The sequence below is a fragment of the Euprymna scolopes genome, chromosome 15 (assembly GCF_053919585.1).
Source record: "Euprymna scolopes isolate OS-2025 chromosome 15, ASM5391958v1, whole genome shotgun sequence".
Taxonomy (NCBI): domain Eukaryota; kingdom Metazoa; phylum Mollusca; class Cephalopoda; order Sepiida; family Sepiolidae; genus Euprymna; species Euprymna scolopes.
This window is the reverse complement of record NC_136496.1, coordinates 130,434,921-130,449,474: the sequence shown is the minus strand read 5'-3', so window position 1 is coordinate 130,449,474 and position 14,554 is coordinate 130,434,921. Positions and strand designations below refer to the sequence as shown.

The 14,554-nt window shown below is 33.1% G+C and overlaps 1 protein-coding gene across 1 annotated transcript in view; it reads right to left on the bottom strand.

Annotated features, from left to right (window-relative positions):
• Window positions 1-14,019, bottom strand: part of LOC145294142 (ribonuclease P protein subunit p21-like) — a 32,464-nt gene extending 18,445 nt beyond the window's left edge. The window contains exons 1-2 of the mRNA XM_080141247.1: window positions 13,832-14,019; window positions 837-937 (exon numbers count right to left, since the gene is read on the bottom strand). Coding sequence (XP_079997373.1) covers window positions 837-937; window positions 13,832-13,897 — 167 coding nt within the window. The 5' untranslated portion in view covers window positions 13,898-14,019. The remainder of the gene's footprint in view (window positions 1-836; window positions 938-13,831) is intronic.
• Between the last annotated feature and the right edge of the window lie 535 nt (window positions 14,020-14,554).

Sequence of the window (14,554 nt, the reverse complement as noted above, 5' to 3'; positions counted from 1 at the left end):
TTAATACTGTTTGTCTCTGATTTCTGCCCATCAACCACTACTCTTATGAACCTATCAGAGAGAAATGATTTAATTATTGAGGAAACATTTCCAGTTATACTGTAGCCGGAAATCTTGTGAAGTAGGCCCTTATGCCAAACCTTATCGAAGGCCTTTGATATGTCAAGAGCAATTGCTCTAGAAAGGAAGCCTTTGTCAAGAGATTCACTAACCCTTTGGGATATAACTGTTAGCACATCAGCTGTAGATCTTCCAGAACGGAAACCATATTGCATGTCACTAAGGAGGTTATTTCTGCTGAGGTGGTTGACTACTTTATTTAATATGGATTCCAGTAACTTGTAATGTTTTGGGGAAATTAATCATAAGTAGACATTTTGTTTGCCAGCAACAGAATCCCTTAAAGTCTAACCCATCTTCAGTGTGATACGAATGACGGTATCATAGTAATAGTAGAGCTATGTCATCCAGAATTTTGATTCCTAGCAAGGCCACTCAGAATGGATAGATTTAGCACCCAAAGTTGAATTGTAATTGTAGTTTTCTTTATGTCATAGTCTTACATCTGGCCCTTTCCTTTTCTATGTAGACATTTTAAATCCCCACCAACACCAGTTATTGGTAAAAATACACGGTGAGTATATTTGGATCTAAAATGACTAAAGGGGTTGATATGGCATAAAATGGAGAAACAAAATTTGCACTTTAAGCCAAACATGCAAATGCTATGAGATATAAGTGTTAGCACATCTGCATGCAAAGAGGCAGTTAATTTTTTTTTTTTTTAACAGGACATCCCTCTCCTACTTTCCCAATAAGAAGCAAAAACTACTTACAGCCGGAGAACTTGTCGCTTGGCAATCGCTTTCAAAGTACTGATGTAAAATCTCACGAGTCCCGTATTGTTTGGGTTTGTCGTCAGACTCAAGTATGCTGCCTACAAGTAGAAAAACAAGAAATTTTTATTTTTCAAAATATAACTCCACTCTTCCGTTGCAGTATTAAATATTTAAATTTATTAGCAAACAAATAATTGGGGTATGTTTTACTATAGACAACAAATTCAAAAAGTGGTCAAGAAACAAACATGTAATAAATAAATGTTACCAAAGGCAACGCGGTCACTCTTCTACATACCTGGATAAGTTTTTGGTGTTTTCACTTATTTTTAAGCTTTATTAAGTTTGAAACGCAAGTAGTGCTGAGCACTCAAGTTTAAAAAAAAAAAAAGAAACACAAAAACGAAAATGGCGACATGAGACTGCCACCTTAAGAGTCTTGAGAATCACTTAAAAGTCAAAAATAAAATACCGATAGTAATCCACCAAATAAATATCACTGACATTTATCGAATAGATTTCTATCAATATTGTTTTTTTTTTTTTCTCAAGTTTCCAGCTATTCTCGAGACTTTTGTTAACATCTTTATCAAAATAAACGCTCAGCACTACTTGCTTTCCAAAAACTCTTTAAACAAGTTAAAACAGCAAAAACCTATCCAGGTAGGTTGCCTTTGGCAACAGTGTGAGAAATTAATCTCACAAACTCAATACTACCTGGCAGAGGCAAAAATAATTCCACAATTACAAAATCATACCTTTAAACTTAAATTTTATTCAGTTATAACATCAAAGAAAGGTTATTGGTTCGGGTACAGTCCTTGCAAAACGGTGGGTCAGTTTTGCCTCCCAAATTGGGAGCCAGTAGTTAATTCCTTTTGTTGGAGTGGTAACGTGGTTTTCTTTCGAAAAATGTCCATGATAATTCATGGTGTTCTCAGCAAGAGTTCTGGTGCCTTTAATTAGGACCCTAATTGAATTGAGAAAAGTTCAAACATTTAAGTGATATAAACATGATGAAAATGTTCAAATGATGCCATCCTCTAATTAGGATATCTTCGGCACAATATAAAGGTGTCTCTGCTTGTAGAGATTTCAAGTCCTTTTTCACCAAACATTTAGTTGATATAAACGAAGAAATTGTTGCGGTTCCATTCTCGATAAGGCATTCTTCTCCGAGCTGACTTTTGGTGAGTTTCTCTTGCCGGGTGTTTTTCATAGACTGAAAACAAAATGGATGTTTACAAAAAAGGCGCCAAGTAATTATCTTGGCCCATACAAATTAACGAATCACAGGCTGTCTACTAGAATTGTGTGTAAGCGGCTTAAAACATGAAATGGCATTGTAACTAGAATTTCTCACAACAGCTTGACTACTTATTCGGTTTGTTGTTTGATGTAAAACATACCTAATAATTGTTATTCAATCTTGAAATCAACACTGAATTTGTTTTAATAATAAATAGATGTATTTTTTATTTAAAAAAAAAAAAAATGTATGCAGCAGTTTTGGTTTTAAACCCTTTGAATTTTGTATTCTATATATCAACAGTACTTTAAAAAAAAACCTGGATTTGGTGCTTGTGCAGTTTACCAAAGACATTAAAAAACAAAGTTCTTATAAAATAAAAATTTTTTTAAAAACCCACTTAGAAAAAAAGAACTGCATGATCAAATTAACAAAGGAAAATGAAATCGATCGTCTCACGGGCACCTTGCCTATTTCCGTGAATGAAGAGGAGGTGTGTCCATCACTGCTTACAGTTTGTCAAAATTTGATGAAATTATTTTAAATCATGGGAAGATAAATATCTAGATAAATATTTTATTTTTATTTTACAGAGTTTCTGTCCATTTTTTTATCCCTTTTTCATTTTCTCCTTTGTTAATCCCTTTTTCTGTTTAAAAAGGCATCCCTTCCTCGTCTGCGGAAATAGGCAAGATGGTGACGATATGATCGATCTCAAAATTTGTAAAAAAAACTACTTGATCAAATTAAGCAATTTTTTTAGTAAGAAATTTATTATATAGTATAATATTGGTCTTTTGCAATATTTTCGTTTGTTAATGTGCACAAGCACCGTGAATTCCAATAGTAAAAAATTATATGTGAATGAAGAAAAAAGAAGAAACAGAAAACACGCAAATGAAATTTTTCTTAAAAAGTTTAAAACAGAAAAAACAAAATCAAATGAGTACTGATAAAAAAAATAGACTACATGAATAAAAAAAAACTATAAATTAAAAATTCTGAAAACTTTTTTTTGTACTTCTACAGTTTATCACCGAAAAATGGAGATTCTTCAGATCCACCTTAAATTTTAACCATGGCGTAATCTAAAAAGTTGTCCCTTTTTGTCATGCAAGGGTTTGAGGTTATCTTTACAATCTAAACTATATCTGCTGCTGCAAAAAAAAAAAAAAAAAAAGTGCATATATTTTTATTATATACACCGTTAGGTGTGTCAGAATTTTTTGGGAATTTTTGACACCCTTAACACAAAACTGCGAATAAAATATACAAAACTCGTAATTTCTGTTTTTAAAGTGGGTTGTTTAATTTCTTTATGGAATATACTTCCAAAATAAACTATTAAAGTTTAAAAAAAAAAAAAAAATAGAAATATTATTAAAAAAAAATAAGTGTTTACAAATTGCATGCATGCTCTTATGCAGCCATTTTTTTCTACAAAAATGAAATTAATTGAATTTTACAAGATAAATTTTTTCAACTTTTTCAATTTAAAAATCTATCAATTTTTCTATTGGTTCAATTTTTAAGATATTTTCAGGTTTAATGTGAAATTTTATGCTCTTTCCAATGAACAGAATATAATATTCTAGACGAATGTTTCTTTTTAAATTCACTCCACCCCCATTTTGAAATGTCTATTAAAAAGAAAATTTTTTCACCTAAGGTTTATATATCACAAATTGAAGATAAAAAGATCAATAAATAAAATCTAATTTAAAACAAAAACAAAAGAATAGCTATGTGCAAATTTACCTGTAAAGTCAAAAGTTTAAAACCTTAAAAACAAAAAAAACAAAAAAAATTTAATTTTTATTTAAAGTTAAACCTCACATTTTAAAAATATTGTCCTGTAAAAATTAGAGAGCTACATTAATTTTTCTATTTCATTCAATGTTGTTTTATTTTAGACTTTTGAAAAAAAAAATCCATTGTATAAAGAAAATATTTTAAATCAAAACCTCATGTAATTCTTTAAGAGAATAAAAAAAAAAAAAGGAAAATTTGTCAGTGGGTTTTTTTTTTTTAAATGTAAACTGATGAGTGAAATGTGATCATTTTTCAAAAATATGGTGACCCATACTTGATTAATTTGATTGTTGACAGTAAACACATGTCAGAAATTCAAAGGGGAGATAAGACACATATCAGCACTTCAAATGTTTGTTTCTTTATATAGTTACTACTGGGAAATATATTTGGTCTAATGTGTTATTTTTACATTTTTGCAATAATTAATTATGGCGCTTTTTGGCCTCCGTATTTGTGAACTGGAAGAAAGGGAGGAAACTCTGCACTGTGACCACATGTCATTAGATTTTAAAATCGCGGTCTTTTCGGATACTTGCTTAAAAAATTATTTTATTTAAAAAGTACATGGAATATAAAATATAAATATGGACAAATTCTAATAAATGAAGAATGGAGGCATCCATTGATTAGTATTTTTTATAGGTAAGTGTTTTTGGGAATTTATATATATTTTTATCTTAGGAGTAAGTTAAAATTTGTTGGATTTCTTGCAATCTTTTTTTTAAAGAAAACCGATTTAAAAAAAAAAATATTGCATATTTTTCTATTTAAACCTTTTATTATTTTAAAATTTGGTCTTTGCTCCTTTTATTGAAAAGGAAAAATTAGGGTTTAAATTACATTTTTCAAGTAGTTATAAGCTTCGAAAGATAGTAAGTCTAATTATTCAGATTTTTATCACCCATTTTTAATGGCGACATCTGACACTGCTACTCATGCACTAATTGAGCCGTGCTGAAATAATAACATTTAGAAAACCATTCTTAACATGGGAACATGAAGGTATTGTGTACCTATTCCGTACTTTCACCTCACAATTTAAAAAACAGGTATTGTAAAACTCTAATTAAACTTGAAAGTACTATTTAAAAATAAGCGCGGATCAATAAGTACCAAATAACATTTTACTGTGTTTGTTTCACGACATTCCATGAGAGGTAGGTACACGCTAAAGCTTTTTGTTTATCGCCACAAGTGCTAATTTGGACTTGCACCAATTTTCCTGTTAATAATTACCTATAATTAACCTTCGACCAAAAAATCATAACAAATTAACAAAGCACAAAGTTCAAGCCAAAATAAATAAACAAAAAAAAAACTAGGCCACACACGCAAAAATTCTTTCCTTGTAAAAATAATAATTGCTCCCCAAGTCGAATTGCGTACAACATCGGAGCAGATGAGTATTTCACTACAGGGGTAGCACTCGTGTATGTCAGCCACAATGTTTATTTGGTTTGAAAATCATAGTGTTTATCGCTATGTGAAAAATTAGGGTATTTGTGCATCTATGTCACTGTGATGACATAACGTTATTTAGAAACTCGTTCTTAACATGGGGAGGGTGTTTTGTAACTATTCTCTATTTTTTCACCTGACAATTGAATAATAAAAGATATGATAAAAATTAAATTTAATTTTTAAATACTATTTTTTTTTTAAAATAGTGCGGTAACAGATGCACAAACACCAAAAAGTGGGAGAAAAAAAAAAAATCATTATTTCGACATTTGAAAGGGGTGCTCACTTTTTGGTTACAACCTTTGTAACCAATAAAACGCGGGAATATCAAAACCATAGAAAGTAAAAATAGCAGGAGTCAGAAATATTTATTTTGTTCCTAAAAAAGGTACTTGTACAGTTTATTCAACACATTAAAAAAACGAAAATATCGAAAAAAGGTTATATTGTACATATGCGTTTTGAATCGAAGATCTCTGGAAAAAATTCACTTAATTTGATCGAGTAGTTTTTTTGGGTTTTTTTTTTACAGAGGAAAAACACATTTTATGACAGCACGTTGAAAGCAGATATTTGGGATTTTTTCTTAATTTTTGTTTGGAGTTTAGAAACGCTACAGGGAGATAACTCCAGTTAAAGTGCCAACACTCCCTCCCCATCTTTAATACTAGCTTTTCTTCCTAAAAGTCAAACCTTTTGCTCGGTATCATAAATTGTTTTTTTGCTGTAAAAACAAAAACTACTTGATGAAATTAAGTGAATTTTTTTTTCAGAGAACTTCATTTAATAACGGATATGTACTATTTAAATTTTTTTTTTTTTGCGAGATTTTCATTTTTTAATGTCTTGATTAAACTGCACAAGTACCAAAAAACAAGAAAGAAACTGATTTTTTTTTTTACTTTTTAATTTTTTGTTTTCATGAAAATAAAGTTCAGAGTTTATTCTTTTGTAACTTTGGTTTTTGGTTGAATAAAATGAGTTTGTTGTTTTTTTTTTTGTTTTTTTTAATAATTTATTTGTTTTTATGAAAAGTAAGTTTATCGGTATTTCATTCAGTTTCTTCATTAATTCCTATCTTGGGTTTTCGGAGGTAGACATAATTTCTTTATTAGCACGCGTTCAAAGAAAAAAAAAAAGGAGGGGGTAATAAAAAAAAGAAAAATGGCAATTATTAACTTCTGTGTTTAGAAAATAAAAATTAAAAAAAAAATGGGTGATTGGTTTACGTTGTAACTAAAAAGTGAGCACTCCTTTCAAATGTCGAAATAATGATTTTTTCTTTTCAATTTTTTTTCATAATCTGTTTAATTAGTGTCCAATCAATAATAATCCAGTGAAAACATTTCAAAAAAACCTATCAGTATACAAATTACACATGGAGTGATGGTTGTACAACTCCGCCGTGACCACAAAAGAAAAAAATGGGCTAATTTTTTTTTTTTTTTTTTTTTACACAGTGATCACCACTTATCAAGGCCCGGAAGCCACTAAGGGATAAGGGTTATTGCAAGTATATTACGTTAGTGTGGAGATTTGATGAAGTGTTTACTTAAGGGGGCGGTTCATTAGGAATTTGTTAACATTGGACTTGAAGACATCCAAGTTGTAGTCCGGAGGGAAGCAGGCAGACGGAACAGAGTTCCACAGGCGTGCAGTTCTAAGAAAGAAGCTTTGTTCATGGAATCTGCGTTTTGATTTAGGCACAGATATAGAGTGGGGGAAATTTTTCACAGTGGATTCAGCTAGATGGGTGTTTTTCGTGAAAGATTGGCGAGGGGGGACCAGAGATTGGAGTTCAGACGAGCATCTGCCATGGAAATAACGATAAAACAAGGACAGGCTCGCAACGTCTCTTCTGTGGGAGAGAGGTTGCAGGGTAGAGAAAAGGGCATCCCCCACTAAGCCACGAAGTCTATTTTGTACTCTGTCAAGGCAGGATAGGCTGTTCTTAGCAGCTCCTGCCCAGATATGGCAACAGTATTCCATCCTTGGACGTACTTGGCTTTTATATAGTTGTATATATCCGGCTTTTCGTGAAAGATTGGCGAGGGGGGAACAGGGATTGGAGTTCAGACGAGCACCTGCTATGAAAATAACGATAAAACAAGGATAGGCTCGCAACGTCTCTTCTGTGGGAGAGAGGTTGCAGGGTAGAGAAAAGGGCATCCCCCACTAAACCACAAAATCTATTTTGTACTCTGTCAAGGCATGATAGGCTGTTTTTTGCAGCTCCTGCCCAGATATGGCAACAGTATTCCATCCTTGGACGTACTTGGCTTTTATATAGATAGAGAATTGCATCAGTAGTGAGATATCTTCTGGAGCGGTAGAAGGATCCCACCATCTTTCCAGCGACCTTGGCAACAGACTTGATGTACGTGTTCCATTTCAGATCAGGAGTAAAGGTCAAACCCAGAAGCTCGTCAAAACACGAGGCCTCACTCAGGCAAGAGCCATCCATCACAATTGATGCCAGATGAGGATCAGAGCGTTGATGATGTAAGGATAGGAGTTTGGTTTTGGATGCATTAAAGGTAACCAGCCACATCTTCCCCCACTGAACCACGCGCTCGAGATCAGAGGAGAGAGAATCCGAGAGAACTTTGTCATTTACAGCCTTTGATGTGTTGCCGTAGATGGTCGTGTCATCAGCATAGATGTCAACGAATGATTTAAGTATGTGTTTAGGGAGGTCATTGATGTAGATCAGGAAGAGAATTGGGCCCAGGATTGACCCCTGAGGGACTCTAGCATTTATATTGCAGGCCTCCGATTTTTGTCCATCTACCACTACTCTTATGAGCCTATCGGAGAGAAATGATTTAATGATTGAGAAAACATTTCCAGTTATACCGTAGCTGGAAATCTTGTGAAGTAGACCCTTATGCCATACCTTGTCGAAGGCCTTTGATATGTCAAGAGCAATTGCCCTAGAAAGGAAGCCTTTGTCAAGAGATTCACTAATCCTGTGGGATATAACCGTTAGCACATCAGCTGTAGATCTTGCAGAGCGGAAACTATATTGTGTCTCACTAAGAAGGTTATTCCTGCTGAGGTGGTTGACTATTTCACTATTTAATATGGATTCCAGTAACTTACTCATAACACACAGGAGACTTATTGGTCTGTACTGAGAGGGAGAGGACTTATCACCTGAATTCTTAAATACAGGGCAAACTGATGAGGTCTTCCAGGGGGTCGGAAAGCACTTCTCCTTAAGGCAGCGCTTAAATAGTTTCGTAAGTATGGGAGCAAGTTCTGGTTGAAGCTTTTTTAACACTATAATTGGGATGCCATCAGGGCCAGTTGCTTTACTGGAATCTAGGTTTTTTATTAGCTTGGCGACCTCATGCACGGATATTTGTATGTTACCTAGCTTGTTCTGTGTTATAGGAGGAAATATGGGGAGTTGATGGCCTTCATCGCATAGGGTAGAATTAGCTGCAAAGTTCTTTGCAAATAGTTTGGCCTTGTCTGACGCTGACAAGATGACCTCTGGTCCATTGATAATGGTTGGGATAGAACGCACACTTCTGTTCAGGATCCTATTTGTTATTTGCCAAAACTGGTGGGATCCAAGCCGCTGATCAGCTACTTTGGATTTAACAGACTGGGCATATAGCTCTCTTGCATTTTTTATTACTCTTTTACAGTGGTTGCTGGCAGATCTGAAAGCAGCTTTAGTCTCAGTGCATCTATTACGTTGGTAGCTATGGAAAAAGTGATTTCTGTGCGCGATAGCAGCAGCACATTCTGGGGAGAACCATGGCTGGCTGTTAGGTTTTTGTTGGAATTTTTTAGATGGTATGAATTGGTCTATGCCTACAATTAACCATTCGGTCAGATCTGATACTATAGAGGACACTTCCTTTTTAAACATCGAGTGCAGAGGTAAATCAGATATGAATGTACGGAAGCTATCCCAGTCAGCCATAGAGTATCGGTATACAGTAATGGCTACGAACCTCCACCCTAAGAAAAAAAAAAGGGGGGGTCTGCATTATTTTGCAACACAATAGTTACAAAACACTCATCGTATTAAGAATGGGTTTCTTAATAACATTATGTCATCACGGTGACAGATGCACAAGTATCCTAATTTTGTATTTGATCGATTTTGATCTCTTCTTTTGGGTTTGTATTACTGTATACAGATTCGAAAAAAGTTGTCAAAAATCAAATATATAACAATTAAATGTTATCAAAGGCAAGATGTTACTTTTCTAGATAATTGGATAATTTTTAGTGTTTTTATTTAATGTAGCATGTTTAAGTTTGAAAAATATACAGCGTTTACCAATGTATTGGAAAATTTAAAATGGCGCCAGATTCTCTGAAAAAATGAGTTAAAAATAAAAAATATACAAAATACTGTTAGAAAGTCGCTCAATATGTTACCGTGACATAGGCCGACATATATTTGGTGGGTTTTTAACAGTACTTTGGATAGTTTTTTTAATTTTTAACTCCTTTTCCCAAACTTACCGTGTTCAACTGAGAGTCCGGAGCCATTTTAAATTTTCCAATACATCAGTAAACTATGTTTTTTTGAGCTGAAAAAAAAAAAAAACAGGTTACATAATATAAAAACACTAAAAATTATCCAGTTAGGTACAAAAGTAACTTATCTTGCCTTTGATAACATTTGTTATATTGTAAGAAATTTCTTTCTCACACAACTCAATTTCCTCCCTGCAGAAGCAAATGAATTCCACAAACAAAAGCTATACCTTTAAAACTCAAAATTTATTCACAATGTAACAGCAATGGAAGTTCTTTGGTTCTGATATAGTCCTTTTGGAAAATGGTGGTATGATTTGCCCCCATGCGCATGGAGCCTTTAGTTTGAATTCCTATTGTTGGAATGTTAGTTCGTTGTTCCTTTGGAAGGATCCAAAAAATGTTTCATGGTCAACTTGGCGGGAATGATGGCGCCTATAATTAGGCATGTGTGAGCCTCACAGGACTCAAGATGAAATGAGATAAGATCCAATATTTGGAAAATAAACATGCAGAACAGTTCTTGAATGTCATCCTTGATTTGAATAGATTCAGCAATATAAGTTGTCTCTGCTTGAAGAAATGTGTCCTTCGTTCACCAACAGTTTGGTGTTCATGAAGGAATTGTCTTGGCTCCCTCCAGGCAGCCGCTGTGGTTTGAGTATCCTGTTTCCGAATTTCTCTTAGACTGAAATATAATAGCATGATACACAAAGCGCGCCAAGTCAAATCACCTGACACATTCAAATTTAAACCAATCACAGACCGGCTACTAGAACTGTGTGGCCAGCCTAAACAAAAGATGGCGGTTGTGTATGGAATTTCTCACAATATATTTATTTTTGGTACTTCTACACTTTATCACCGAAACTGGCAACGCCATTTTATTTCGCGCACCTGTCGATAAAATCAAAGGGAGACATCAGTATTTAAAACTATGGCTGAAGCATGGAATAAATAAAAAAATTAAACTGGAGATTGATTTTTAATAATGCTTTTCATTTTCTGTTTTTAATAAATAAAAGTGTTTCATGAAAAACTTTACTGTTTTCATTAATTAAATCGAAACATTTACAATTAAACAATTACAGATATACGTTCTCTTTCACTTTATTTACTTTTTTTCATAGTTCTTTCAGGAAGTTTATCTAGTTTCATTTTTTTTGTTATTTATTTCTGACTTCGACCACAGTTAAAAATACTGATTTCTCCCCCCCCCTTTTTTTATTAAAAACAAAAAATGAAAAAGACATAAAAAATCAATCGTTCTTCAGTTTAAATTTTCCGTATTTATTTCGTGCTTTGGCCATAGTTTAAAAATACTGATTTCTCCATTGGATTTTATCGACAGGTGCGCGAAATAAAATGGCGTCTCCAGTTTCGGCGATAAAGTGTAGAAGTACCTTGGGGTTTGTATTACTGTACACAGATTCGAAAAAAGTTGTCAAAACAACAAATATATAACAAATAAATGTTATCAAAGGCAAGATAAGTTACTTTTCTACCTAACTGGATATATTTTTTGTGTTTTTATTCAATGTAACATGTTTATTCAGCTCGAAAAACATGCAGTGTTTACCGATGTAATATGTATTGGAAAATTCAAAATAGCGTCCAACTGTCTCTTTAACACGGTAAGTTTAGGAAAAGATGTTATAAAAAATAAACTAGACAAAATACTATTAAAAAACAACCGAATATATGTCAACTTATGTCACGGTAATATATATTGAGCGAATTTCTAACAGTATTTTGTCTAGTTTATTATTAATAATATCTTTTCCCAAACTTACCCTCTCCGAGAGAGAGTCGGCCGCCATTTTGAATTTTCCAATACATATTACATCGGTAAACACTGTATGTTTTTCTAGCTGAATAAACATGTTACACTGAAAAAAAACACAAAAAATATATCCAGTTAGGTAGAAAAGTAACTTATCTTACCTTTGATAACATTTATTTGTTATATATTTGTTTTTTGACAACTTTTTCGAATCTATGTGTACAGTAATACGAACCCGTACCTTGTTTTTTGACAACTTTTTCAAATCTATGTGTATATTATAGACTGTATAGTAATACAAACCCGTATTTTGTAAATTTTTTTTAGTTTTAATTCATTTTTCCAAACTTAACGTATTTAACGTGTTTGTATTACTGTACACATAGATTAAAAAAAGTTGTCAAAAAACAAATATATAATAAATAAATGTTATCAAAGGCAAGATAAGTTACTTTTCTACCAAACTGAATATGTTCTAGTGTTTTTTATTCAATGTAACAGGTTTATTCAGCTCGAAAAACAGAGTGTTTATGGAAAATTTAAAATAGCTCCTGAATCTCTCTTTGACACAGTAAGTTTAGGAAAAGAAGTTAAAAATAAAAAATATGCAAAATACTGCTAAAAACCCACCGAATATATGTCAGCATATGTCACGGTAACATATTGAGCGAGTTTTTAACCGTATTTTGTCTATATTTTTTTTTATTTATAACTCCTTTCCCAAACTTATTTAAATATTTGGTAAAATACTGCAGTATTTTACCCACCGATTTCACGATCTTAGCCGAGCGTTGACGAACGCTTTCGGCGTTAACGCCGACGAAAGCCGAGAATTCGGAGCTCTACGGTGCAAGAACGCTAAAAGTATGTGAATAGCAACAACAGTACAAGGAAAAGATATTACATACACACAACAAAATGGATAAAATTAATACACAAAATTTGGATAAAATAAATCACAAACACTTACCGTAAGTTTTTTTAAAGTAAAATAAATTTATTTTGTTGAATATATTTTTTTTTTGGTTCATTTTGTTTTCCGATAGCTTTTTTTTTTTGGGGGGGGGGTAAGCAACAGTAATAAACACTTCAATTTTTTTTGTTTGTTTGTTTTTAACAAAACGTTATTAAACAGTAACAACAATGTTTTTTTTTTTTTTTTTTTTTTCAGTAATGTTTGTAGGGGGAGGGGGGACAACAATTACTGTTTATCTTTAGTTCCGACTGGAAGATTTTCTACTGACTGTAGAGAGGCAAAGTTGGGAGCAAAGGGTTTTCAGAGGATGTGGAAAGAAGCTCCTTCCCAACCGGGTAGCCTTCCGCGATTTGATATCGCTAAATTAAATAGCTGAAATGAAAGGCTGTGTATTTTTACTTTGAACAATAAAATAACTGAAATGAAACGCTATGTGTGTAATTCCAATGAAAATTATTCGTCTGCTGCGCGTTCGTTTGAAGCGCCCTGATTGGCTGATAGAGTATCGTACCGCTCGCCATGTTCCGGCGTTTTCCGACGGATGTCGATCAACGCTCGGCTAAGATCGTGAAATCGGTGGGTAAAATACTGCAGGAGTACCAAATATTTTAAAGTGAGTAAAATCACTAAAAACTTTTTCCAGTTAGGTAGAAAAAGGTACTCACGAAGAGAGTGATCCGACGTGCTGAAATAATAGCGTTATTATTTAAAAAGCCATTCTTAACATCGGGAGGGTGTTTTGTACCTATTCTGTATTTTAACCTTACAATTGAAAAATACATCATAAAACTTTAATTAAACATGGAAATACGATTTAAAAAATAGCGCGGATCACTCTCTGCATTAGCACCTAGAAAATTAACTTATCTTGACTTTGATAACATTTATTTGGGTATTTTTTAACGACCTGCCCCAATGATGTATAAGCACCCCCCCCCCATGTTAAGAGTGGCTTTCGAGGTTGAGGGGGTGTTTATTCCGAAAGCCGTTCTTAACATGGGGAGGTTGGGGTGTTTATAATACGCTGGAGCAGGTCGTAAAAATTTACCTTTATTGTTATATTTTTAATTTTTGACCACTTTTTGATACGTCTGTGGATAGTAATACAACCCCCCCCCCAAAAAAAAAACACGTTAAACATTTTCAAAATGAAAAGACGGTCACATCAATTTGCTTAATCTATGAAATTCAAAATAAAACTTTACCTGATATAAAAAGTTAATACGTTGAAAAACTTCTTTGTAGGGAACTGCTTTATCAGATTTCCCCATGCTGGTTTGTCGTGCGTGAAATTATTTTTCGTATAACACCGGCTGGCGCCAATTCTGGCGGTGAATGAGGAAAAATGTACCCAGTTCAATTTTATTCCATTTAGTGGCCTGGCAAAACCACCGGGGAGACAACCAAAGCAGTAAAAGTGAAGCTGGCTTGCAGGACACTATATATACAAATATAGGCAAATTCGGGCATATTTTATTGGTTTGAAAATATGGGCTCTTTTTTATCAACTGTCATAAAATTTTACCCATAGATAAGTATCATAATATTCAAAAAGCCTGCAAATTTCGGGTGTATTTTAACGATCTTGTTTTTAATCGACTTATTTATTTTATTGAATTGTACATGTGTTACTGTTACATGTAACTTGCCCCATTCCCCCCCCCCTTTCCTCACCCCGTTTTCCTTCTTATTTTAGTTGATTGAATTTACGCAATGGTTCACTTCTTTATAATTATTCTAAAATTTTGCCAATCGAATAAAGTTATATATATATATATATATATATATATATATATATATATATATATATATATATATATATATATATATATAGTCTTGGAAGTTTTTAACCTTTAAAACTAAAAAAAAAATTTTTTTTTCATTCGTTAGAAAACCATTTAGTCAGTGAGAGAGAGAGAGAGAGAGAG